The sequence below is a fragment of the Neopelma chrysocephalum genome, unplaced genomic scaffold (genome assembly GCF_003984885.1).
Source record: "Neopelma chrysocephalum unplaced genomic scaffold, ASM398488v2 Primary Assembly neopelma1_45, whole genome shotgun sequence".
In the NCBI taxonomy this organism is placed as follows: Eukaryota; Metazoa; Chordata; class Aves; order Passeriformes; family Pipridae; genus Neopelma; species Neopelma chrysocephalum.
This window is the reverse complement of record NW_020897704.1, coordinates 9289079-9316781: the sequence shown is the minus strand read 5'-3', so window position 1 is coordinate 9316781 and position 27703 is coordinate 9289079. Positions and strand designations below refer to the sequence as shown.

General features: G+C 40.7%; 2 protein-coding genes and 1 long non-coding RNA gene across 11 annotated transcripts in view; 2 read left to right on the top strand and 1 right to left on the bottom strand.

The window, feature by feature from the left end:
- The window catches only part of KIF21A (kinesin family member 21A), an 87596-nt gene extending 74163 nt beyond the window's left edge, over nucleotides 1-13433 (top strand). For all 8 annotated transcript variants that reach the window (XM_027679289.1, XM_027679293.1, XM_027679292.1 and 5 more), the window contains 7 exons: nucleotides 1289-1425; nucleotides 3504-3684; nucleotides 4528-4692; nucleotides 5380-5497; nucleotides 6721-6891; nucleotides 10089-10288; nucleotides 12178-13433. In XM_027679289.1, coding sequence (XP_027535090.1) covers nucleotides 1289-1425; nucleotides 3504-3684; nucleotides 4528-4692; nucleotides 5380-5497; nucleotides 6721-6891; nucleotides 10089-10288; nucleotides 12178-12271 — 1066 coding nt within the window. In that variant the 3' untranslated portion in view covers nucleotides 12272-13433. The remainder of the gene's footprint in view (nucleotides 1-1288; nucleotides 1426-3503; nucleotides 3685-4527; nucleotides 4693-5379; nucleotides 5498-6720; nucleotides 6892-10088; nucleotides 10289-12177) is intronic.
- A 1366-nt stretch (nucleotides 13434-14799) lies between these two features.
- Nucleotides 14800-27703, top strand: part of LOC113965739 (sucrase-isomaltase, intestinal-like) — a 60454-nt gene continuing 47550 nt past the window's right edge. Inside the window, exons 1-4 of one of the 2 annotated variants that reach the window (XM_027679589.1) lie at nucleotides 14800-14878; nucleotides 17661-17895; nucleotides 18348-18450; nucleotides 18538-18683. In XM_027679589.1, coding sequence (XP_027535390.1) covers nucleotides 14842-14878; nucleotides 17661-17895; nucleotides 18348-18450; nucleotides 18538-18683 — 521 coding nt within the window. In that variant the 5' untranslated portion in view covers nucleotides 14800-14841. Of the gene's footprint in view, nucleotides 14879-17484; nucleotides 17896-18347; nucleotides 18451-18537; nucleotides 18684-27703 lie in introns of those variants that run through there. The other variant, XM_027679588.1, reaches the window with a different exon arrangement.
- Nucleotides 17152-18171, bottom strand: LOC113965740. The gene is made up of 2 exons (XR_003533624.1): nucleotides 18006-18171; nucleotides 17152-17549 (listed from the first exon to the last, which is right to left on the bottom strand). It is a non-coding gene; the product is annotated as an uncharacterized LOC113965740 (long non-coding RNA).

The following is a 27703-nucleotide window of genomic DNA, read 5'->3' as shown; positions in this document are numbered from 1 at the left end:
TAGCAGTAACTCAGTTTAGATGATCCACTAGGGAATACTATAGAGAAAACCATGTTAGTTTTGTGTGGTGCTAGAAAACAAAAGCACAGAGACCTAAATTATTAAATAGAAAATTTTTCCTGTTTTCTTGAAAACATAAAAAAGGTGCATATTGAAGGGTGAATGAATGCCTTTCCAAAACGAGGAGGTTAATGTCTCACAATTTAAGGCACTATTAATATTAGCAAAATCTATGAAAGGATTGTTAAGGAGTAATGACTCATATGAAGATATCCTGAGCAGTAAAAATGTATAAAATATTAATTTCTAAGACTGTACTAGATAAACTAGAGATTTGTCACAAAGTTAGCTTTTATCATGAAGGATTTTTTCCTTTCTATAGGAAACTTCTAGGCAATATTGTGGAATTCTTACATTTTCCTAAAGCATCAGACAATTTTTGGTGAGATAGGGCTATGGCTTAGTTCCCTTTCCTCACAGTTATGTATGTAATCCCAGAAGAGCATGACAGAGTCTTAACTGCAAGCTGGCCAGGTCACAGCATTATGTTGCATGTTTTTGGCATCTCCTTGAGGCTTTTCTACACTTCACAGAAATTAATGGGGTCCCTGTGTGTGTGCAGTTGTATGCATAGGATTTTAGACTGCTAATAATTTTGTTTGGTGATGAATTATGAGGGTTTCTTTTCAGGCTGAGTTACTCCTTTGGCATCACCATAGAACTAGTTACAAATCCCCAGGAAGATTCTTCTGGGGTGTCAGCACTCCAATATTTCTTTTTGGCCCTTTGAGCATGAGTGTGTTGTGGTGTATGCAGTGGGAACCTTCCTCAGATACAGAAGTTTACAGCAGTTCTCCAGGTCTGCACATAGAAGGCAGATTATGTGAAATGCATGCTGAGTTTGGATTTGACAGTGTACATTGCATTTGCTCCATTTTTCGGATGTGATGTCTAGACTTAGATGTTTTATGGTGGATCTTAGGCATCCAGAAGCTTTAAGCATCTTGTTATTTTCAGCATTATGCAGAATTTACCATGTACCCAACATACAGTATCTTGTCTTTTCATTTGTTTGTTTTTGTATGTGATTTCCTTTAAGTGGTAGTCCAGAGCTGACAGGTATTGAAGCTAAATAGTAAAAATCCTTGCGTAGTTTATGAAAGGCACTCAGCTGTTCTGCCCTCACATGTAAGAAAACTAGATTAATTTTTTTTCCCTACATACAAGTAAATTAGTTTTATCTGTGTCTGTTACTATGCCCAACTCACATTCTTTGTTTTTATTTTAGGGGGATAATTAACCCATTCCCTGCTTCAAAATGCATCCGATCATCCCCGCTTCAGTGTATCTATACAGCTGAAGGACATACCAAGGCTGTACTTTGTGTTGATGCAACTGATGATCTTCTCTTCACTGGATCTAAAGGTTGGGCAAGCTCTGTGCACTTCTGGTGCTTACAGAGGCTGCTTGGACAAACTTGGGGTGTTGTGAAATTCTCAGTTTGTGCTTAGTGCTGTAAACACTGGAAAATTGTAAGGGTCCATTTCTCAACATAAGCTGAAGAAGGATTTACAGTAGTTATCTACTGGTTTTTAATTCCAGTGTGTAGCATTTCGCTGCTTATTTGAAATGGAAACCTATAAAAAGAAGTAACATTAACATTTGTTGAATGATATGATGGAACCAATCATGTTAATGTGTGCACACATGATGTGCAATGCAAAGTAATAGCTTCAGGGTAGGGGTAGAGGTGCGAATTAGCATAGTTTTGCCTGTACTGCACAGAGATTGAATAGAGTCCTCATGTCATAGTTGGTTCTTCGAGCCATCTTCTTCATCTAAAGGTATTTTCTGCTTCCTCTGTGCATCTCGTTGCCTGTCCTTTGTGGTTGTAAGAGCCGTATGGCTGTTGTGGGACAGCCCAGATTTTTAGTAGTCACTAAATTCCTTACTGGATGGTGCAGTCACTTTATGAACTTTTCAAACTGGTAAAAGCAGTGTTTTGAAGAAAACCTTCTAAAAACAAACAAACAAAAAACCCCCCCAAAAATCGAACCCCCCCCCCAAAAACAAACAAAACTCCCCAAAACAAAACAAAAAAAACCCCCACTGCTAATATTCAGGTATGATTTCTGTGGCTATTCTGTTTGCTGGCTGTTAAAAATGCCAAGACACACACTTTGAGGGAACTTTTGGTCTTGTAAGTTTTAAGCCAACATTTCAACATTTGTGCAAGCGTATACGAGTGCAAAAAGACATTTATTTAGATTTTGTAAATGTTGCTTAGTTAATTTCTGTTGAAATTTTTGAATTTGGTGTCTATGTGAGGAGAAGAAAAAAGCACTTTTAAAGATTTTATTTTACATCTTGATTTTTATTCTAAAATTTTGGGTTTGGGATTTATTTTTTTTTTTTAATATATGGATGCTTGCAGATGTTGCAAATATTTGCTTTTTTCAAGTTATATTCTAGCTTCCCATACTTATGGAAGAATTTTTCCGGTATATATTTTTGGAGGGCAGTTTGCAAAGTACACTTCTACTCAGGAGTGTAGACAGCTGTTAAATTAAATAAGGTTAAATATTTTGGAAATAGTTGCTGAAGCAGAAAGTCTCAGCTCACTGACATCAGATAATACTTGCAGCCAGTGCCAAATTCAGAAATTCCAATAAGCTCTTTTGTGCATTGCAGATATTTGGCTTGGTCTTGATAGTTGGTATTTTTAAAGTGGCTGACAGGTCTTGGTATACTTCCCTTCTTCATGCTTTTATAACTATTGTCTATACATGAAGCTTTCTCTTCATCTTTCCAGTACCTATTTCAGTATAATGTCTAAAATGTATGGAGTGATACAGACACGTGCAACAAGGAGAGTTTTCTGTGCCCATGGTCAGTCTTGTAAATTTCTTGAAGACTTCTTTTCATTTAGGATTTTAATACATAAAAGGTCACAGCACTTAAATTCCTTTGCTCCTGAATGAAAACAGTGACTGAAGCACTTAAGCTGGAATTTTCAGAGGCCCCTAAAATACTGAAGAGTTTGGATCACTTCTCACCTCTGTAGTTTTGTTGTGGCAGTCAGAACTCTGTCATACTAAGCCTCAAAACTCTTCCTGAACTAAATTTTTGATGATGAATTCTTGAATTAAAAGCTTTGTGTATCATCATCCACACCTTACAACCTGTAAACTGTATGTATTTTCACTTCCCTTGAGATTTTTATCCTTTTAAAATGCAATTGGAGCTCATATGTAGATTTTGAATGCACATTTAATGATTAACCTTGCTTAGTTTTGATAATGATAGATGATGACTATATGTATTCTTTATGACCTGTTTAATTTAGCTGTTTTTCTGCAATGTCTGCATAAACAGAAGAAAATGTATGAATGCATGTACTTTTTTTTTTTTAAATAACTGAGTTTAGAAAACCATGGGATTTTTCTGTTTTGTTTTTTTTTTAATTATTATTATTTTCCCCCTTTTTGTTTGTCTTTATTTAGATCGTACCTGTAAAGTCTGGAATCTGGTAACTGGACAAGAGATTATGTCTCTAGGGAGTCATCCAAATAATGTTGTTTCTATTAAATATTGCAACTACACTAGCCTGGTCTTCACAGTCTCAACCTCCTATATCAAGGTGTGGGACATCAGAGATTCTGCTAAGTGTATTCGGACATTGACGTAAGTATGCTAAACCTCAGATGCCAAGAGTTCAAATGAGTCTTAATTTTAGGTACATTTTATTATATTTAATTCAATAGTGCAGTACAGTGTGATTGAAGTACACTGTCTGTTGGGAATGGAAGCTTTCTTTATGTGTTCAGGCTAAGTCAGTAAAGGGGCACCAGTAATATATGGAAACACAAAGCAATCTGCATTCATGCCTATCATCATCATCATCATGACCAGGCTTTGCGAACAAAGATTTGGGAAGGGCTCTACCCATGTTTGCTACAAGCGCGCTGGTGGCTAAAGAGGCCGATGAGAGATAGACAAGTCCGGTTGCAAAAGGCACAGCAGAAAGACTCCTTAGGTGGTATCAACAAGACACGATTCTTTCTGCGTTGTCTTTTCTCCTCGAGAGTGATCCTGCGTGCGTTCTCAAAGGCATCAGCAGCATTATAGATGGTGTGTCTCCAGACCTCCCAATTGGAGGCCGGAGTAGACCAGTGATGATGATCAATATGGCCAAGGCTGAGATGTTGTTTCAGGGAGTCCTTGTATCTCCTCTTTGGGGCTCCTCTCTTGCGGCAGCCAGTGACAAGTTCACCATAGAGCACCATCTTAGGGAGGCGGTGGTCCTTCATCCTTGAGACGTGTCCTGCCCAACGCAGCTGTGTTCTCAGCAGCATGGCATGCCTTTAGTGTTTTATCAAATGTTCAGTATTTGTAATTGGCTTATAGCCTTTTTTGCCCAGTGAAATAGGTTTGTTTTTGAACTGTATACAAAGTGTGGAGAACAAAATGTAGTATTTAGGGGTTTTTTTCTTTTTTTTTTTTTTCCTCCTTCCTCTCTGTACTCAGATCTTCAGGCCAAGCGATGCCTGCTGATGTGTGTTCAGGAAGTACTAACAGAACAGTTGCTATCCCAGCTGGAGAGAACCAGATCAATCAAATAGCACTAAATCCAACTGGCACATTCCTCTATGCAGCTGCTGGAAACTCAGTGAGGATGTGGGACCTGAAAAGGTACTGAACACCAGCCGAAGAGAATGTTCTTTAGGTCGTTACATGTGTACAGGAAGCAAAGTCATGCATACAAAATGGTCAATGAAGTGTTTCTTCTTTGTGGTAGTGTCCATAACCTGGCAAAACCTGGTCAAATTATGGATCAACTAACCAATGCTGTGGTGGTCACTGAGATAATGATTTTCTCATATGTTAAGATTGTGGTGAATTGTTTCAGTAAAAATGACTGGAAAAACACAAGGTTTTGTTTGATAGGCACTATAAAACACACTCTTTTAAGGTGACTGTGTGAATCCTGACCAGTAATTGTTGATGAGATGATGAAAGCCAATAGATGTAATATAATGTAATATGGGACTGTGATTGCTGCACTGTTAGAGCACTTTTCCAAACAGAACCTGCACCCAAGAGTGCATTCAAAATACAGAAAATACTTAGGAGGGGACTGATTTGTCTTTACTTTCATATTTTTTAATCCTTATTTTACATAAGTAAAAGTTTTTGTTGCATTTAACATAGATTTAACATTTACCCATGGATATGAACAATAGGGTATATGTAAAATGTAGGATGAGCAGTGAAGACATAGGGAAAAATAAAAAGATCTGTTCTGTCAGAAACTGTGTTGTAGACTGTATTGGATATATAAAAATTAACAAATCCTTATTTCTTCCCTTATCCTTGAAGATTTCAGTCTACAGGAAAGCTAACTGGTCACCAGGGTCCTGTTATGTGCCTTACTGTTGATCAGATTTCCAGTGGACAAGATCTTATTGTCACTGGTTCAAAGGATCATTATATAAAGGTAAACCATTAGTATTTGCTTATTTATTTTAACTCTTCACATTAGCATGGGATGGAAGCTTCAGCAAAAGTGACTTACATCTCCATATTTGAAATGTAATAGCCAAGATGGAAATTATTTCACCAGTCATGGATCATGAATAATGTTCAGTCTTGGGACTTTATGATCTTTAAGGTCCCTTCCAACCCCTTAACATGGTATGATTCTATGATTCTCTGCATGGGTAGGTCTGCTGGGAATAGTAGGTCTGGCCACAGATACTGCCATCCCCTGCCACTGAAAACTACTGTCTTGTCTTCTGAGTCATTCATATTAGTCACCTCTGTCTAAATGCCTGATTTTTCTGGTTTATTGTTGAATTTTTTGTTACAATTGAAATTATGCATGTTAATTAAATGCAGTAACTTTTAAAATACCTTTAACTCACAAGGTATTATTTTACACTACCAGCTCTCCCTTTTTTACTATGAAGCTTGTTCATTCTAAAAGGCCAATAAAGAACAAATAATAGGGGATGAAGTCTGACATTTGCTTGTGAAACAGAGGTAGTGGTTTAAAAAGTTACGACTCATCTGTTCCTTTTCAACTCAGTCTCACTGGGTGAGTTCTGGCTTCCTACAATGCAAAATGAAACAGCATTGCTTGCACTGCTGCTCTTGGGACAAAGACCTGATGGGATTGATTATGCCTTAAATTGTTAAAACAACCTGACTTAAAGAATCTAAGACCCTATTCTTGGAGCACAAGCAAGGAGAGGGGTGTGTCTAGTCCGTGAAAAGCATCAGCATGTAGTGGAATGTAACCCTTACCAAAACAACTTATCCAGAAAAATATATTAATGCTTCTTCCTGAAGCTGCCTGTGCGATTCTCCCAGCATGAGTCATGTTTCCCAAACTCACTCACGAACTTTGTTTCTCTAGTCCATCACACAGTGTACACGGAGGCCCTTTGTATGAAGCTACTGTGTATATCATGTTCAAGTAGTAGTATTTCTTCCCAGAGCAGTCTTCTCTGAAGTCAGTGAAGCATTCCTGATTTAGACAAGAGGTGGAAAAGGAGAAAGGAGTGGTTCTGGTAGATAAATTCTGTGAAATATACATCGTGATATAGTGGTCTGTAATAAGACTTTTTAAGTTTTTTCCCTGAAGTTATTTGCTGCATGACTTTCAAGCATGTTAGATGGCAGAAAATTTCACATAACATGCTATGTTATTTATTTTAGATGTTTGATGTGACTGAAGGGGCTCTTGGAAGTGTAAGTCCTACACACAATTTTGAACCTCCTCATTATGATGGCATTGAAGCACTTGCTATTATGGGAGACAACCTTTTTAGTGGATCCAGAGATAATGGAATTAAGAAATGGGATTTGTCTCAAAAAGACCTTCTTCAGGTAATGGAAAAAATCATGCAGCTAGTGTGACAGTCATGCTGTAGAACTGTTTTCAGGCTGCATAAGTGTTCAGGCTCATACAATGACTATTCACGTAGACACTGATGTTTTTAACGGGGAAGGCATAGAGCACTGAGTAGGAAAGAAATCAATAATGTACTTGATCTTTACACTAGGAACGCAGTTGCTTTTCTCTTCTGTGTATGTAGCGTCAGGAAATTCTGGTGAAGTGATTATTCTTCTATTTTAGCTCTGAGTGTGTGGGGTTTGTTTTTCTGCTTTGGAATGAAGGCAGCACTTGCCTAATCAGTGGCTGGAACCATTGGATATCATCCTTGTCATTGATAAGTTAGTAAATTGTGGACTGGAATCTCATTAATGAGAACCAATGCTTTAGATCAGGCTAGAGAATATTTCCTTGTGAAGAGGGTTTTCAACCTACCTCGCTCCACCTAGTCTTACCCCTTAGATCTCCATTTATCTTGCATACAATGCATATGTTATGTAATGTATACAACACATTCATAATAATGTTTGCTGATAGAACACATTTGCTGTATGTTTTCCTTATGTTAAAAAAAAAAGGGAAAGGGGTGTGCAAAAGGACCTAAAATACAGTGAATTTGCAGTTTGTTTGGCATGAAGAACTTTGATTTTTGGCTACTTGATATAAGCTGGTCTGTTCTTTTAGGTCCTATGAGAGGTTGTTGAGGTACAGATACGATTGTTTAACTTGAGAGTGTGAGAACTGGAAGGCAGAAAAACAAATACCAGAAAAGAGTGCTGGTTTTGTAAAATCTGGTTAGATACCAATCATCTAATGATTTTGGGGGTGAGAAGGAACATGTCTTTTATCTACATTTAATGTGCAGACTGATAGCAAGGAAACAAATAGAATTTTAAAGTTTTGGAACATGAGAAAATAATGGACTGGTCATCTTAAGAAGAAAATTTCAATATGGGCATACTTAGTATTCCATAAATACACAAACTTTCTTGACCTTCTTTCACAATTGTCCAGTTGGGTGCCAGTTCCTTTTCAGAATAATATAAAGACTTCACAGTTAAAATAAGAATTTATAAATGCAGCTTTTTACAGACAATTTTCGCTTGGCCATACTGGGACATCTCCCCTCATATCTTTCTGTCCAGAGAAATGTACTAAGCAGCTTATACCAAAACCACAGGAACAGGAAAGATCTTGTATTCTCAGAATGACTTCATTAAAGTTGTAAGAAGCATCTTTGCTCTTGCATTTTAGGCTCATTAAAATATTACGCAATATTTTTGCTGTTGCAATTAATTTAACATCAGACAGAATATGGAACTGGGGGTGAAGTAGTATGTAAATTGGACTAATTATATTCCTCTTCTTATTTTCCTTTTGGTATATGCGCATTTCATAATTTATATACTTGGTGTCCCCCTTTTTGTTCTGTTGGTTTTAAAAGTAGAACTTGATAAAAATTATCTCACAGTTCCTTCTTCCTTTTTATTTCTATAAAATGCTGTATATGTTTCAAGGAGGTAAGACCAAAGCATTTGACAAAATATAAATAATTTTTATTCACTGTCTTTTTTAGGAAATGTAGGGAAGTGCTGTTACTTTTGCTAATCATGTGGTACTTCAGGGTGGAAGGACGCACTGGAGGTCACAGTGTGAAGTTGGCCTGCTGGTCCAATCAAGGCCAACTTTGTAGTTAGATCTGGTTTCTCAAGGCCTTGCCCAGCTGAGTTTTCAAAATCTCCAAGGTCACAGGTTGAACTTTCTTAATCTACTTTGTTAATCTACCAAGCAACCAAAACCTGAAACAGCTTAGTTGCTTTACAGTATAAATGCTAAGTTGCATCAGAGGTCCTAGTTTGGCATATACAGGTTAAACAGGTCTGATCTTCTGTAATTGATGAAAATCACTTAACAAGTATGCTATTCAAAAGAATTTGGAGACCATTTACTTTAACTTGGTGTTATACCTCACAAGCCACAAAACCTTGCCGTGACAAAACTAAGATTTATAAGAACCACTCCCCATCCCAGTTTCATGAAGTGCTGCAGAACAAGACTATCAGTGTTGTGGTACCAGTCTATATTATAGATGAAACACCAAGATGATCCTAGAAGACTGAGAGTACTCCATAATATGAGAAATGCAGCGAAGTAAAGCAGTTCCTACCAAACTGAACTGCAGAAGAGCTCCTCTTGGTCCCCCTAAAAGACAGAAGACTTGGGCTATTATTTCCCTACGATTGGTACCAAAAGGATGCTGTTCTCAGTCGGTCTGTGAAGCATTTTGCTTTCTGAATTGGAAGTAAAATGCTAGTGCCCTTCCTCAATAAAGAATTAATGTGTTTTGTTAAGTGCAACATCACAAAATCAATTTATAATGTGTAATGGGAGAAGAAGAAAGGAAGAAGGCAAATATAGAAGCAGTTTCTGTCTTCCTGGTATATTTTTAAGCAGTATTTTGGTTTTTATTTTTATGTGTTTTATAGCAGTTTTATGGACAGACTTGAAACATATACAGAGACCATATGTTTGAAAATGCATTCAAATATGCATTTTAAAATATGCAGATTTATCATTATCCTAAACTTATTTCTGTTCCACATTAGGTCAGTTGTACATATTGGATTTTCTTCTTGTTTTACAGTACCATTTCACAAAAAAGAAACAAACTCACGGTATAGAAGTAGCCTTATAGAAGTTAGGACCCCTGGTGGCCTAGTGGTTAGCATGCGGCACTCTCACCGCAGCGACCCAGGTTCGATTCCTGGTCCCCCGGGCAGATGGAGCTCGTTAGCCCTGTGAGGCCATCCATCTATGAGAAGGTCACTCTAAACAAACCTACGTCCTGAGGACCTCACTGCCATTGTCCAAGCTTGCTTGGCCCCGGCAGATGAACCTTAGGATTAAAGGGTGGGCTCAGTTCAGTGCAGGCTGTGTCTCACCTAAAAAAATCCATTGCGCAGGCTTGAAAGGTAAAAGACCTCTCCCAAAAATCTTCGTTCGCGAAGACTGGCCATACATATAGAAGTTAGCACCCTCCTTGCTCTAAAGATGGAGAATCCACAGGGCTGGGAAACACCCAGATTCATGTAGCAAAACTGCTGCAGGACAGGAATCGGGCTTACTTTTCTGTTTGTTCCTCTAGAAGTTTTTGCAGCCCCGTGAGACTTGCCTGCCTTCTCTTTTTCAGCAAGTTCCTAATGCTCATAAGGACTGGGTGTGTGCTCTTGGTCTCATACCTAGTGCTCCAGTTCTGCTCAGCGGCTGCAGAGGAGGCATCCTCAAGCTCTGGAATGTGGATACCTTTGCATCCATTGGGGAGATGAAGGGACACGACAGCCCCATAAATGCCATCTGCACCAACTCCAGCCAGATTTTCACAGCAGCAGAGTGAGTTATTCTCCAAGAATCTTTCTTTTCCATCACCCCCGCTAGAATTCTGTACATGCAAATGCATTAGAACATTTTCAGTTGTGTAAGTCACTTCATAGCAAGGATCAGGAGAACTGTCCAGTCCATGCCTCTCAAAGCTACTAATCTATCACAGCCGTCTCCAGAGTGGTGTGCATGCACCCAGGGGATGCACAACATGATCTAGTGGGGTGCTGGGAGAAATTCAGTATTTGGTAGTACATGTATATAATTTATAAATTAATAAATACACATGGCAACGTGGGCTCAAAAAATTTTTAGTGGTAGGGGTGCATGATCAAAAAGGTTTGGAGACCACTAACCTATGGGATGACAGGGAGAATCTGGCAATAGTTGGGAACTTTATCAGCTTGTCTCTCAGTTGGGCTGTGTCCTGTTGGGACTCATTCCTGACCTGTGCGGATTTTTCTAGAAACCATGGTACATGGTTGTTTTTTGGTTGGTTGGTTGGTTGGTTAGTTTTTAAATGCTGACATATAGCAGAAGCTTTGGAAGCCATCCTGCTCTCCTTTAAACACCTTGATTTGAATATTTGTTTCCTCAGTAAAAGTGTGCAAATTGAGGACCTGAAACCTCAGGGGACTTGACCAAGAAAGAGCAAATTGTGGAAGCTTCTGGCCTTCTGAATTAAAAGCAGATCTTTTAGAATCATAACAGGATTTTAAAGTTGCCAAGTTGTCCTTTTTGGTGGTCAATTTTTATCTTTAAGCACTAGTAGGGGTAGAGATGTCAAAGCTCATGTCTGTTTGCCTAAAGATTATTAATAAGTTTAGAACATACATGCATCTAAAATTTATTCTATTTTTACCATAAAAAAATAATTACAGACTTTTGGCACTTCTGACAGTGTACTTAAGGTCTATAAAACTTAGACTATTTCTGGCAATTTACAGTGAAATGAAGGCACAAGTCAGAAAACACTTAAAACTGTCACAAAGTCTGCCCTGCCTGCTGGCTTCTTTTGTGGAGGTTGCTAGTCACTAAATTTTTATGAGGTTCATAACTTACCTTTCATGGAATAAATTGCTATTTGTTTTACTTTTAAATTATGATAGTAGAGCTTTGTAACACATTCAATGTGATATTTTACTTACACATACTTTAAAATTGTGTAAATAATGATTGTTTTCAAAAGTACAGAATTACAGATTGCCTCTCCTGGGCTTCTAAACACCAGCTCACTGGTTTATGCTTTCCAGCCCCTCACGAAGGGGTTTGAGTTTGTTGGGGTTTTTTTGTGGAGGGAGTTAGGACTTCATGTTGTCTTATGGTTCTGCGCTTTTTTTACTTTTTCCTATAATGGACTGACACCTCTTGTGTAAATGGAGCCCGTTTCAGGTTTGATATTACCTGTTATAACATTTCACACTCTTTTAATGACAGGAATTAGTCCTGTCCTATTGAGTCTGTCTCCCTAATTCTGTAGTACACTGGCTGTTTGCCTGTGGTCTGCTGAGTTGCAAATAGCTACATGATGGAAGCTCTTCTCTGATGTCAATCTACCTGAACCTATTACCATTGCTTGCATTTTAGAAAATTAGGTAGTAGGAGAGTAGGATTTTACTTTCCTTAGACATAAATCTCTATACTTTCCTAGATGGTTAAAAGTAATAGCCAATGCTGTGATAAGGTTAGGGAATCTTAAATGTTGGACATCTTAGATTATAAAGTCTCCTGGAGGTGGAGTAACCCTTGCATAGCCATTAAAGAAATGTTATTTTGCCAACATTACCTTTCTCAATAAAACACCCGAGCTTTTAAGGAAGCTCCCCCTGCCCCCCTCCCCAGTCTCTCTCCTTCCCCAGTTTGATTAACTAGCACTAATATTGCTTTGTTTTGGTTTTCAGTGACCGCACTGTGAGGATCTGGAAAGCTCGAAATATAATAGACGGACAGATCTCAGATACAGGAGATGCAAGTGAAGATCTTGCCAGTAATTGAAATTATGGGTATAAATTAATATATTGATTGATTTGAGGTGCACTCTATGCAGTTTGCTGCATGTTTATTAGGTAAACACTGATGATTGGAACAAACTGACAATGCGTGAACTCTTCTACTAGACCTGCTGTCCTTTAAAGATGTACTGTATTTAATAACCTCTTGGTAACACGCTCGTGTCTCAACAGTCACATATATATCTCTATATATTATGGCTGAATTTGTGTGCATATGTAATACTTGCAGTTTAAATTAACTGGAATTCAGTCTTCTCTAATGACCATCTCAAAATTATAACCTGGAATATATAACAAAAGTGCTCTGCTGTACTTCACTCACAAGTATGATCAGCTGTTTTGCATTTTAGGGTAGCAGGGGAAGGATGGCGTCCCAGTAATCAGCCTGTGATTATGAGAGGCAGTTTCAAGATTCTAAAGGTCACTTACACTGTTGTTGTGAAAGTGGACTGAATAGTAGATGGGAAGAAGCTGTTAATGATACATCTATCTGACATGGCTGTATCCTGCTAACAGCAAATGCCATATGATTTGTGTAATGTTAGCGTGTAATCTGTGTTGACCAAAGTTGTGCAGCTGTGTATCTCTATGCTCAGGACTAGAATTCAAATACTCACAAATTGGTATGTTTTATTTGTGTTTTGCCTATGTTCTGCAATGACTAGCTGTTCTTAAGGTCATGACAAATATATCTTAATCTATTTTTCTTATGGATTTGTTTCTATCATCTCACATTTTCTTTTTTTAAAGCAAATTGTCTTTCCTTTTTATCTAATTTTATATGCTGCTAAATGTATTTTAAATACACTGTTTTGCAAACCTTGGCAGTTACTTTGAGAACTGAACCACGTGTATTGGAAAAAGCTATGTAAATAGATGGTTGTATAAAGAAAATATCCTATCTTGTGCCTGTATGACTTTTAAAGCTCTTGGAGCATGGATATTGAGGGAGGATGTATAATTTACCCAACTGCTCTGAATATTAATTTGTAAATTCTGCAAATTTTGAAGTTTTATGTAGATTCAGATACAGTGTTTGGATATTGAGGTTTTTTGGTTGTTTTGTTTTTATTTTTCAGAAATACCAGTCTGTAAATTATAGCTTGTGTAGGTAACACTTAAATAAAGATGTGAATGTGAACTACTTTTTTGCCTTTTTCATCATACTTCCTTATAAGAAATTCACTTCCCCTGCAGAAGTCTTCAACGTAAAAAGTACAATTTTACACAATGCAATAAGGTAGCTTGCTGAGTAATATAGCCCATAGGTTGTTCTGGTATCCCACATCTGTGTTCTTGTTGGCCATTATTTGTATTTTGATAGTACTTAGGAACCTATTGGGATTCCCTCACACTAAGTACTGGACAGACTTAAAATGAAGCACCTGGTTCCTGTTCCTATGAGATGACACTTCTTACCTTACTACGTATGGTCTGTCAAACAAAGAAGTTTTGATGACTCTTACTGATCTTGGAGGAATCATTTCTTTCTCTGCTCAGCTTGAAAGGAGATGAAAGTACTGCTTGTGATTTGCTTGTGAATTTATTCCAAGTTTTGGCAGAAATGAGTAATGAATGATATATATTGTTAAGAAGCAATGTATAAGTTATTTAAACAGCAGCAATACCAGTTAGTGTTTGTCTGTCGTGCTTTTTGGGCACTCAGAGGGCGTACACACAAATGATTTGGGTCTATATCACAACTTTGAGCAGAAGTCCCAGTGGAGAGTGGATTTACACACAAGACTCACGTGGGAGTCATTTTTGTGTCTGGTGGAGGGTCCCTGTTCCCCTTGTCCCAGTAGGTAAAATCCACCCGTTGTGTTGTGCCAAGCTACACAAATGATGGCAACAGCTTGGTGATCCCTGGTTTTGGGGCTGTCATCTGGAAACTGAGTAGTTGTGGGCTTTTTTAGTGTGTGTCTAAGATTCATATGAATATTGTATTTTCCAGCTAAACCAGGTCTTACCATAGAAAACAGCTTTACTCTGAAAGCTCTTGCCATCAAGTGATTGGAAGAAAAATATAATTTTGTAAAGGTCTCAGTATCAAGTGTCTTGTTTTAATGGAGAATTCTTTGACTGTTAGTTTTTCTCCAAACATAATTTTTGCTGTAAAACCACATATGAGACAAAAGATAATATGAAATCAGAAAAAGGTAAGCACTGGACTCTGATTGTCTGAAGATGCTTGTTTCAAAAAAAAAAAAAATGAAGGTGAAGGTGGTCTCTGAAAAATTAATTATCTAAGAAGTCATGGGAAAATCATGTTCTCTCTCGAAGTTAGAATTCAAAACCAAGTTTTGAGCCAAGTTTGCGGACAAATTACTGAGTACATCTTATCTGCTTAGACACGTTCTTAAATACAGGCAAGGTCATATTCTTACATACAGGCAAGGTCGTGTGTTACAATTAATCTCATGGAAGTTATGAATGTTGAGAAAATATTTGCAATGTTTCTGATTGTGTATGGGAAACAGTGCTTATTGTGCCCCTGCCTTGTATAAAAGGCTCCAGGCTGCCTGCAGAAGTCCTCCTTCAACCGTGGCAAGGATGAGGAGCCTGTGTTTCTTGGCTGTTGTACTCGCAGGTAAATATATGGCACTTGTATTTTGTCATAGGCTTCAAAAGCAAAATATACATGTGGTAGCAACAAAAGAACCATCAGAGGAGGTGATCATGTTCCATGTAAAAGAAGAGAACATGCATGGCATTGACTCCACCTGAGGTGACTGTGGGAGGACAATAGAGCTGGCTTGTTTAGAAACATACCCCAGTCCTACAGTGTATTCAGCTCTTGGGCACCAGCACAGGCACATGGGACTCAGTGGGATCATTCAGCTCCTGAAAGTGACCCATTGCTTTGCTAGTGTGTTTTCTCTGATTTTTACCCCAGCATACCAGAGGTTAATTTGGTCCAGAGTCTAATAAAGGGAGAATACATATTACTGTGTTGCTAGAGGAAGGAACCCAAAGCAAATGCCTTTGAAACATACAGATGAATCCAAAATGTAAAGACTAATGCTGTTAAATTAAAAACCATGTGGTAATACTTTAATTCCTTCCTTATTCCTTAATTTTAATCTTAATTTTGCAAAATTGAAGTCAGGGTTTTTAAAAATCAGTGAGGATAGTTTTTCATGTATATCTTTTCAACTACCTTGCTTTAGCTTCTGTTCCCATGGAAATTATCATGGAAAAGCAGCAAGTCACCATAGCTGTTTCTGTATATTCAACTGCTTGTTTGGATTTCATCCCCTATGTACGTTTGCAGACATGGGCCATAAATACAGTGAAAATGATACAGAAATTTTTTAAATTATTTTAAAAAGTAGGGAAAGAAAATGACATCTTCCCAGTTGCTACTATCACATTTGTACTACAATAGAAGTAAATCCAGGAACAAGAGATGAATGAGATTGCAGCTTTGTTCAGCTGCTTACACCTGCAAGTGTTTGTTTTTAAAATTTCCTGGAAAATGTAAACTTTGCATTAATGGGAGGAAAAAAAACATAAAGAAACTTTCTGGCTTCTGCTGGGGCAATATTTTTTCCCTTGAACTAGTTTTGCATTCACAATATCCTTCATGAGAAGTATTTTGAAAGTATTTTACAATACAAATGAGTTTATAAAAGTCTCCCACAAACCTATGCTATGTAAAATGAATGCCACATTAATAATCTGCTGTACTATGTTCAGTCATACTCTTTGATTTCAGCAATGAAAACGCTGATGCTGCATTTGACTCCCACTGAAAAACACACCCCAAAGTGAAATGAAATGTCATGGGTTTAGTTTATTTTGTGCTCCAAGAAGAAATAATTTAGGGATTGCAGAAGGATACTCATAGTCCTATTATGCTTTAGGTGAAAAAGAGGACCAGAATTTAGAGCTTTCCTAAGTGACAGATCACAAAGGGTGAATACTGGACAGAGAGCAGTCAGCCTGTGGGACATCACTCTCTGCCCCAGAAAACAGAAGTGGAAGCCAGTCCTGCCCGCCAAGCAGCTGGCAAAGGTTTTCAGCCAGATAATTCCTGTTAATTCCTGCCTTTAGAGGACGATATGAGGTGCTGTGGCAGCAAGTAGCGAGCTCTGCTGAGCATCCTGGGAGCATCAGATCTGCGTGTCAGATGTTCCCGTATAGAAGGGGGGATGAGAGTTTTCTCAAAAGAAAAATGTAGATGGCACTCAGCTCCTGCTTTTCAGCATTCTCATCCCCGACTTGGAAATCAACTCTGGCATTGCAGCATGATGGCATCCTCTAGTGAATCTACTGTTTTATTCTGTAAATTTTTCCAGTATATATAATTATTGCTTGTGCACATCTGCTTGTAAAGTTCATTCTATGGAGAAGCCCAGACTGCATCAGCAATCACGTTTTAGGCTTTCAAGCACACAACAGTCCACATGAAAGAAAAAGCGAAGGTATTAGTCATTTTATATCAAAGAGCAATTATTGTTCAAGTAGATTTAATCTTTAAATATTGCCGTGATGACTAAAATGACATAAATTAGCTTCAAAATAAGTATGCTGCCTGAAGTATGCCTGCTCTCTCTCAGAATATTTGCTAACAACAGTTTGTCAGCATGGCAGAGAGCTGGTCTTGTGGTTCCCCTGCTCTTGAGAGGCTCACAATGTGCAGAGGATCTACAGGGCTTGACCTTCAGCTGTAAAAAAGAAAATATTTAGCACCTTGCTAAGGTTTTTTTTCAGGATAATCCTGCGAGTGACTAATATGTGCCTTTTCTTTTACTGCTGGCATCTCCCTTTACTTGTAACCCTACTATATTAATGCAAACTACTAATACTACATGTATATCATGGTCATATGATATAGAAAAGAAACCCAATACAAAGGTGTATATAATCAGTATTTTTCTATTTATATCATACAAGTACATGTTGATATCACATATTTTTATCTCTAAAGATAGATAACCTCTGTGTATAACACAAGAATAAATATACAGAAAATATAACATTTTAATATCAGTAGCAGTCCTTGCCGAAGCATCCCTCCTGTTCAGCCAGCCCGCAGAGTTGCTCTCATGCCTCACCAGGAGCTTCATTACCCTGCTATTTAACTTTCCATGAGTATTTCAAGCAAGTCGTGCTTTAGCTGAGCACAAGGAGCTTTGAGAGCTGAATAATACAGACCCACTGCCTCAGCTTGTAAAAGAAAGTGGCTGTTGCTCTTGCTCTGTCACGTGCAGGCTGCTCTGCTGTCATCTTCGTCCAAGGGACCATGGCTGTTGGCCCTAAAACAGGGGGAAAAAGCACATTAAAAAAAAGACTGAAGAAGTTTGTATTGTTGTGGGGTTTTTTTAACGTGGTTCTCTGCTGCTCTGACTGTTTTTCCCTGTGCCCAGCCCTAGGCGGGTGCCTTGGCTCCAGCCAGGATGAGCAGTGCCCCGGGGCCGTGGCAGTGAAGAAGCGCATCGACTGCCACCCCCAGCCGGGCGCGTCCCAGGAGGCCTGCGAGGCGCGGGGTTGCACCTGGTGCAGCACCGATGTGCCCAACGCTCCCTGGTGCTTCTTCCCTGAGGACAGTCCCTACGGCTACTCCCGGGCTGGGAACGTTGAGAAGACAGACAAAGGCTGGAGGTGAGTGTGTGTGGCTCCTCGGGTGCTGCCGGCTGGCACTGCCCCACAACCACCGCTGCCGCCCTGGGGGCTCTCGCTGAAGACTTCCCCCAAGCTGCTCCGATACTCACGCTCAGCTTGTGACAAGGAGGGTAATGGACACGTTTCCCTGTGCATATGCCATGGAACTGGGGCTCTGTGCTCTCACCACACCACTGGTGAGGAAGTCTGGCAGGGGAACAGGCTGGTCCCTCCCACCCTGGGAGCTGTGTCCCAGGAGACTCTGCGGTCTCCTTGCTTTGGTGGCACCTATTTTATCCATTAACATCAAGGAGAGCCTAGGCTGACCTCAGGGATAATTTCTCTTGACAATGAAATAATGATTTATTTTGAGAGAGCTGACAGAATAGCTGGGTTGTTACCCCAGCTCTCCCCAGGGTGGTCTCAGCCAGTGATCAGTGTTTCCACTCCAGGGTCACACTGAACAAACGCCAGTCGTTGTCCCTCTTTGGAAATGACATTTCCCCGATCGTCTTGGAAGTGGAGTTCCAGACAAAGGACAGACTCCGGTTCAGGGTGAGCATTTGAGGAGTTGGAATAATTTAACCAAAGCAATGCACACTGAGCAGTGAGCTAACCTGCTCCCTCCTCACCTTGCTTTAGCTCTATGACCCCAACAAGCAGAGGTTTGAAGTCCCACTCAAGATCGATGGTCCCGGGGTTACCGCTGAGGAAGCCAACTATGAGGTGGAATTCTCGGAGGACTCCACGCACTTCACAGTCAAGAGGAAAAGCACTGGCACTGTGCTGTGAGTACTAGATATGATTCATGTTGCTTTTTGTAGAAATTAGATGTCATGGGGCAAGCACTGTTTCCTCACACCCTAGTGCTTGGGTCTGTGAGAAAAGGGGGTCAAAAGCAAACTGGATGTGGTATAAATGCAGATTTATGCCTTGTCCCTGAAGGACATTCATTATTAATAGGAGTATGTGCCTGTATAACAATCGTCTACATACATATATAAAAGGATATTCAGCAAGTCAAATAACTTTTAAGGCTACAATATCATGGCTTGGGAAGCTGGTAGACTTAACTCATCAAAGCACTGAACTATGATTTCTGAAATTTGAGGTGTCAGGAGTTGAGCTTTAAATCTCCTGACTCTCTCCAATAGGCAAGTCTAGGTTACTAAAGCTCAAAGCCACAGAGTCCATAAGCCTCTGACTTCCACTGATGTCAGTGAATGACATTGTCCCTCTGCAAAAATACCATTTGTATTCTCAAGTTGGTACTGTAAGTTTAACTTCAGCAAAAGCTCCCCTCACTAACAAATGTCAACAGGTGTCATAATATCCCCTTCCATCAACACAACTATAGTGTGTAATGATACTTACAAAGAGAGTCTCAGTCAAGGTGCACTCCTGCCAGCTGCTTTTGGGAATGGTACAACGAGCACTGTAAGGATGGCTTAACATGAGTGATGTAAATAAGACAATACAGCCTCTAGAATGGTCTGCAGATGGAACTACCATGCTGGGTTTTTAATGAGCTGACCATCCTTTTGAGTTACAGTCTCCTGGCATCTCCTTATACATGACATAGTCAATTCTGTAAAGTTTTCTTTCTGCAAGCTGTTGTAAATGAATGTATTATGCATTACTCCAATAACAAAAATAATTTCTCATTAGACTTAACAGCTCTGTGTAAACAGTGGACTAGTGTTAAAGGTCCAGTTTTCTTCTCCTCATAACAAGAGGTTTCTGTAAAGGCTTATTAATTGGAATGCTGATGAAAGAGGTGAATGCATAATGAGACGTGAGTGACCTCATTCACATTCAACTCTCCTCATCCTCAGTCAAACTCCAACGGTTTAGCCTCAGTTAGTCAGTTCATCCTCAAACTTGAGACATCTCAGCTAAGGGAAGAGGCCTGCCATGGTGCAGGGTCTGATCCACTGAGCCACAAAGGTGCAACTCCAGCAAGAGGCAGAGGAGCACAAGTTGGTCCCCACTGAGCAGGTTTCCAGGGGGCACATTCACTGGCCTGCCATGGGCCTGGGGAAACCTCTTCCATAGCCCTGGCAGTGGGGCACCCCTTGTCCCCCAAAGCCAGTGCCCAGCAGTGGCACAGATGTGGGGTGCAGCAGTGCTGTGCTGCAGAGCCCGGGGAGGCAGAGGGCAGCCTTGGTTAGCAGCATCTGTGCAGCACTAGGCAGCAATGCTCCACTCTCAAACATCCCCATGGGAAATCATACACTGCTTCAGGCAGCTGAAAGAGTGCTCCTGAAAGCCAGATGACCCCCAAAAGAGGAAATTGCGGGTGAATATAATGCGCAGTTAATGGGCTTTATTCTGCAAACAATGGCAGGGCTGCTACCAAAAGATTCTCTTCAGGAGAGACACAGAATTTTGCATATAGAAAGGGAAATTATGTGTTGCTGGGAATTTTTGTTTCATGTGAAATGGCACAGCAAATACTATAGACTGAAGGATCCTGTCAGGGAACCATTCCCCTCGCAGCTGAATCATATTTAGAGTTATATTCCCTGTCTGAGGAGCAAAAATGCTTTCCTTTCATTTGCTTGCCTGTCCATCCTGTCAGAGTGAGGGAATGCAAGTGCTCAGGGATAGCTCCACAGCCTATCTTAGAGGGATTTGCAATCTCCTTAGCCACCAGAAGTGCTGTGCAGATGGAAACCTTTCAAAACAGGAAAGCAGGTTATATATTCTGACCTAAAAGCCGTGGCTGGCTGCATTTGCTTCACTGTGGAGGATGAACCCTGAGCGAGCAGTGTTATAGCAGCATCACCATCAGTGGCTGCACTTGGCTGGCTGGGTCCAGGGGAGCACTGGTGGCATATGCCATGTTAAGTACATTTTCATGTTAGTTCAACCTGCCCAAAGGCAGGTTTGTATGCTAAAACCCAAATCTTTTCCTCTGGGCTCCCTCCAGAGTTGGTGCTGCAGGGCACCCAGCCTGCCTGGGCCAGGCACCAAGATGCACAGCTGGTGGTCTCTGTGGTCACACCAGGTTAGGGCAAGTGCCCCTGAGAAACAGGCAATTGCCTAACACCTGGAGAGACTTCAGCTTCCTATTTTAAGATGCGAATGGCCATGGCCTTGCTGTCTCAATGAACAGCTGAATCAATCATATGCACACAAATACTGCTTAGAACAGTTGATGTGGGCAAATAAAGCCTCTTCAACAGGTGCTGCAGTTGCACTCCCCAGGTGTAGGTGGATAATAACTTGTGTCTGCACCAAGTCAGGTAGAAATGCTCTGCTGGACCTTTTAACATCCCTGAGGAACTCTTTCTCATCCTAAAGCAATCCCAAATCCTCAGATATCCGTTTTACGTGATGCTTCTTATCCTTTGCTAGCAGCTCCACACTGCTGGATGACGCACCCCCCCGAAAAGCCTAAATTCCCTCATGATCTGCAGTGTGCTCTGGCCCAGACGACAGTCCACCTGGGGATGGAGCAGTCTGTCCCAAGTAGAAACATGGTATGAGTTTGGGCTGTGCTTTCAAAGTCCCTGTCTGTATTTCCCTACTCCCCTTTCCATGGTGCAGTCTGTCCTGCCATCCCTGTCTTTGTGACGAAGGATTTGAAGCGCTGGGGTAGCTGATGGCAGGCTCCTGTCTGTCAGCTTGATAGAAAACCCCATCTCTGCTCTACCACTCGTGTGCGCAAAGCCTCCTCCTCATGAGGAATGATTTAATTCCACATTGGAAATGCTAAAGGGGAGAGGCAGAGAAGGCTTTTTAGTATTCCTGAATGTGCTTTATTTGCTGCACTCGAGGAGACTTTGCCGTAGCTGAGCTACCCAAGGAGGGCAGGACAAACTCAGAGCTCCTTGTAATCACAATAACAGGAGAGAGGAATAAATTATGTGAGGGGAGACATTAACAGCTGATTGCAAACCTCATGCAGAGCCAGGAGCAAGAATAAAAGGCCAAGTCCTGCTACATTTTCGGCTTGCTCCAAGATAATCAAGTGACAGCCACTGCTTCACCTGCATGGGGCCAGAATTAGACAGGGTCATGTAGGGAGGTGATCCAGGTGCTGCTGGGGGCTTCCAGGACCAGGACCTCTTGGGCTGTCTCCCTTTCTGCTCCCAGTAATGCCTCCTTCTTACCTTTTTCCTTCTCTCCCACTGCTGTCCTGTTCTCTGTCCCATCCCACCCTCCCTGCTCCTGCTCCTCTTCTTTACCCTCTCCAATGCTCCTGCTATTTCATTGGTAGCCAGGGAACATCCTTTTCTGTGTCAGTAGCTCTCCAAAGCCATGGGGGTGAAGAGGTGTCATATCCATGCATTCACTGGTGAGGTGCCAAGGGGGTCAGATGAGACTCAGGGGCAGGCAAAGCTCCCACTCCCATCCAATGTCAGGTATTTTCTGGTTTTTTCTAGGGAAAACCAGAAACCTGAATCTGATTTAAGGTTGCAAGTCATAGTTCTGAACCATGAGAGACAGGGACTGGGGACTGAGTCTCATGTCCCAGAGGTGAGGCTCCCAAACTAACATCTTTGTGGGACAGCAGAGGCTGCAGGGAGCCCCTCCCCACTCTCATCATACTTGGAAAATAACTGTTTTGGCAAATTGGTGTGATCAATGGCAAAATGCTTTGTCAAGAGATTGCTTTAGTTTAGTAAATCCTTGCTCACAATATCCTAATTGATCTTGCAGCTCTAACAGGAAACTCTCCTATTGTCAGCCAGGTTTATTGTTTACAGTAGTAAAAACAGGAGAGAAAATACTGTGTTGTAGTAAGGCAGAGAGAGAACTAAACAGCCTCTGTGTTGTTTTGTAGCACATGCACTCAGGTTAAGTGCTATTCTCCTTCCTGCTTCTGCCGCACTAACAACAGCAACCACTGGAGGAGGTAGTACCAAGAGTGAGCATGAAGGCTTTGAGAAAGCATACACTTCGTCAAGAACAGAGAGTAAAAGACTGGGAACTGTTTGCCCTAAGACAGTGATAAATAACAAATCGTTTTGCAGTGTGTGATTACTCTGTGGGACTCGTTGCCCCAGGGCAGCACTGACATGGGAGGCTTAGCAGGATACACATTCATGCACAATAAAACATCATCTGTAGGTAATAAAAGCAAAACAACCCAAACTATTTTTGACTCCATGTTTCACAATATCATTTAATTCTATGAAAACAGCCAGAAACTTCCTCCATAAGCAGATTATTGCAAGACTGGCTCTGAGTGACATCTTATGCCTTCCTTTGTGATATCAGGCCTGGGCCATTGTTGGAGACAGGCTGTAGAGGGACGAACTACTGATTTGATTCTCCACTTTAATATCCTAACTTTTCCTTCACGATGTCATACAAATAATGGAAGGCAGAACATTTTTTTCCAAACCAGATATGGGCTACTTTCTCTCTATTAAGAGTTTGGAATACTTTGTTTGCTATCAGTTGGGAATATATGGCACAAATAACCAAAATCTAATCAAGATTTTCCCTAATTTTCAAAAAGGTTGCTGCAGAGTTCAGCTGCCTTTTTTATTGATTGTGATAGTAAGCACAGACGCCACCTACCATGAAGACGTTTTTACATAGGCAAGGCTATTAGAATGATTTATAAAGCTATTGTCTTAAACTGCAGTTTTGCTGAAAGCAACGGTAGCAAATTGTATGCATCATGGGTAACTTGGGTTTGTTCCTAGTTTGTAAGAGCTATTATTTTAGTCATCTAATCATTAAGATTTATGTTACAAAGGCAAGAAGTATTGTAGGGCTATCACTTATCCAAGTGTTTTTCAGAACAGAAATAAAGCATTATATATCCAGCCACTTATAGGACATCCTGATATCACAACAATGAATACAGTAGAAGTAGAGCAGAACTGTGTCAATAGCTGTAAATATACCCTGCAGTTCTTTTTTTTAAAAAATGTCATGTTTATGGAAAATCTGTTGGTTACTCATGCTGACTTCCTCCACCTATTTGATAAATCACCTTCAAAGTAAGATAAGCAAGTAAAAATTCATTCTTGGTGTGCCTTCTGCAGTCCAGTGGTGTCCCAAGAATCACAGCTAGTAAGGAATACAGCTGTTGTGAAACAGTGTGTTATGGTTTAACCCCAGACGGCAACTAAGCACCACACAGCTGCTGACTCACTGCCTCTCCAAAAGATGGAGAGAATTGGAAGGGTATAAGTGAGAAAACTCATGGGTTGAGATAAGAACAGTTTAATAATGGAAAGAAAAAAAAAATAATAATAATGATAATTATGATGATAATAACAGCAAACACAACAACAATAATAATAATAATAGTAATGAATTAAAAGGAAAATAACAGAGAGAAAAATAAAAACCAAGAAAGAAAAGTGATGCATATGAAAACAATTACTTACCACCAGCAGATTGATGCCCAGTTAGTCCCTGAGCGGCAGTCTGCCAGCCAACCTAGTTTTATTGCTCAGCATGAAGCCATATGGTATGGAGTATCCCTGGGGTCAGTTGAGGTCAGCTGTCCCAGCTGTGTTCCCTCCCAGCTACTTGCACTCCCCCAGCCTACGCACTGGTGGGGCAGTGTGAGGGGCAGCAAAGGCCTTGACTGTTAAGCACTGCTCAGGAATATCTAAAACATCCCTGAATTATCAACAGTTTCCAGCACAAATCCAAAACACAGCCCCACACTAGCTACTATGAAGAAAATTAAACTCCAGCCAAAACCAGAATTCAGTGTCTCAAGTCTCCTAATTCTGGAGGTTTTGTAAGACCACTTTTAGAAATGCCACCAGCTGCTTGCTCACAGCAGGTGAGTCAGTGCTTTGAGCCATTGTACACATTGCTTTTATTGGCCTCAACAAACCTCAACAGAGCAAGGTTGTTCAACCAGGTAAATCCTCATGTCCGGTTCGTATTACAAAGGACTGATGATTGCACTCCTGAAAACCATTTTGTACTGCCGTTTAGTCATGCCTCTCTGACATTGTGACAATGTCAGTCATAAACTACAACATGAACAGGATGTTTTATCTATCTGCCTGCCCACCTTCCTTTAATACTACTTCCTTGGTCCTCTGCAGTTATGTTTCATCCTGGTGACCAGTGGGTTGACTGCTGGGTATGAGACTAGTTCCCTTGCTGGCCAAAAATGTTAATTTTTACACAATCTTTTCAATCTGAATCATTCTTTTTTTTCCGATAAGAGGTTAAAAATTAGAGAGGTTTACTCTTGAGTGTAGTGCACAGTGTTTGGAAAAAAATGTTAGCTTTTATCAGTCAGACTCCCTGGACAGGCCTCAGCTGACTGTTTGCAGGCAACAGACCAGACAGATGTTAAAGAGGCCGGTTTGTATTTTCATGGGCAGGAGTGTCCCCACCACAGACACACTAACAGGTTAAGACTTTCAGCAGTGAGCATGTGTGCAGCTATTACTTCTTCTGCAAAGAGAAGGGTTCTTGTCCTCTCAGGCTTTCCCATGTCTAACTGCTGGTAGGGGTTGAATTTTTGACAGTCAACGACTGTTCAGTTGTATTTTTAGACTTTTTTTAGATCCCTTCTGTTATCCATTAGAGCAGTGTTATGGTTTGTAGGACTCTTGGAGGAGAACCACGCAAATTCCTGCACACAGGATGTCATTTTATGCTCTCTCCTGTTTTGTTCCTTCTGTCTGGTTTAAACCAGCAGGAGGGGAGGTGGGAGAAATAGAATTTTTTTTTATTGTATCCAAGTGTTTAAGGAGTGACAGACATAATTTTTTCCTTTAAATGATCATTCTTGCCAACACCACACCAGCAAACACATAAAGTAACACAACAGCCTACCACAGTGCACTGCAGAGCAAAAGGACTCTGGAAGCTGCTTGGGAGTGGAGGCAGAGAGTGGTGCCAAGGGAAAACCTGACCATGCTGTCCTCCGGATGGAGATGACATAATGATGCCCAGAAAAAAAGAGAGAGTCATTACCAGCCTTTTTATGTCCTGGTTAATGCTATATTTAGTGCATAGCCGTGCTGGCATGTGGAGGTCTAAGGAAAGAGGAGGCTGCTGGGGAGCAATGGCTGGTGGCACCGCATGGGGAGCTGCACTGGTGGGGGTGGCAGCCCTTGGGGAGCTGAGTGATGGAGGGGTGCAGAGCAGGGCACTGTTCTGGCAATGTCATGCAGAAGTTGGGTACGTTACAGTTGCCTGAAGCAACGCATGAGTCATAAAAGAGTGTCTCCATGACATGTAAAGATATGGTGGGGCAGAGGGTTTGTTCTTAGGATTGTGGTTTGCACCACCCCAGTGATTCTACTGGTTAGGGAGGGGAGTTGCTGAGCTGAAGGAGTACTTCAGTGCCATGGTAACACTAATTGCTCTCATGATATGAAATGTCAGTGCTGTAATGTGGATACTACAAATGTACAAAACCTCATGTCCTCTGCACAGACATCATGGAGAGTGCTCAATGAGTTAGGACAGACATTTAAGCTCTTCCCAAAGCATTTCCCCTCTGGCAGCCTTTGCTTTTTGCATAACCCTGTGGTCTGCTCAGAGCAGTGACGATTCCTGCCTTGGCACAGGGTAGAGCTGTGTGACAGCTCTCCTCTGGACAGGAATATAGCTCCAGAGCCCACTGCTGTTCCAACACAGCAGCAGCCTCTTGCAGAAAGGCCTCTGTTTGCCAAGGGCTGGATCTAATTTTCAGGGATATTTTTTGTCCATAACCCTCCTAAAAGAAAATAATCTTATTTGGTGCTGCGTGTAGGTGGAGAAGCTGATGGAAGGAAGGGAGAGAGGGAGAGGTTCCTGCTGAAAAAAAAAAATCAAGAGCTAAATAAAATTCTTATTTTTCCTGCTTTCCTGTAAGAAAGGTCAAATAGACTTTTAAAAACATACACGGACTCTTCAGTATGTGTACTTGACTTTGGACTTGTGCGCTTGACTTTGGATTTGTCTGGGACAATTTAGGGATAGATTGTGCCTGCTTTTTGTGTGGAGAGGCAAAAGAGTGCCTTGAGCACCCAGTGAGTGGCTGTCCTTGCTTCCTCATGGGGGGAGTAGGCCAGTGAGGTGGGAGCAGTTGTGCCTTTCCAGTCCTCCCAGCAGCAGGGACTTGTCCCCAAGCAGGAGTACTGGTGGTATGTGTGGCAAGCCACTCACCAGGAAGTGCTCTCCTCATGGGGGTAGTGCTGCTCCCCACCGACACAGCCCGCCTTCTTCTTCTCTGATTTACCGGTCAATTTGATCAACCATTTAATTTTGTCAAAATCATTGACAGAAGACCATTAAAAGGAGAGTTATGCCACTTCTATGCTCCATGGTTTGGGCTCATTTATTTTAATTAGCTGTAACAAATTCACGGTTAAACAAGGCTTGAGAGGGTGCTATTTAAATGTGGTACTCGTGGCATACACAGGACCATTAATAAACACTTCTCCACAGCTTGACTATTTTCTCCCTCATCTAGCTTGCAGCTCATCATATCACTAGAGATAGGAAACAGAATGTAACACCTAATTAAAATGTGAGCCTGTGTCCATAGATGATTCAATAGAAATAAAGGCATTAAGCTAGTGAGAGAAGCAGGAGAGAGTCATGACAATAAAAACATCTTGTTCAAGCAGACTCCAGAGGAAGCTGTGCTCCTACCTTAGGCACCTGCATGAACTTGGGGATAACATGATGTATTCAGGTCCTGGTACAGAAAAACATTAAAAACTAAAAGCTGATAAAAAGTAAATGTTTTTCTCATTAAGAATTCTGAACTCCACTGTGTAATAACAATTTTTAGCTGTTACCGTTGGTTGTCATAGAAATATCACAAGCAACCACTTATTTTGGTAATAGGTTTATAGATAGTGTCTTCTGTTAT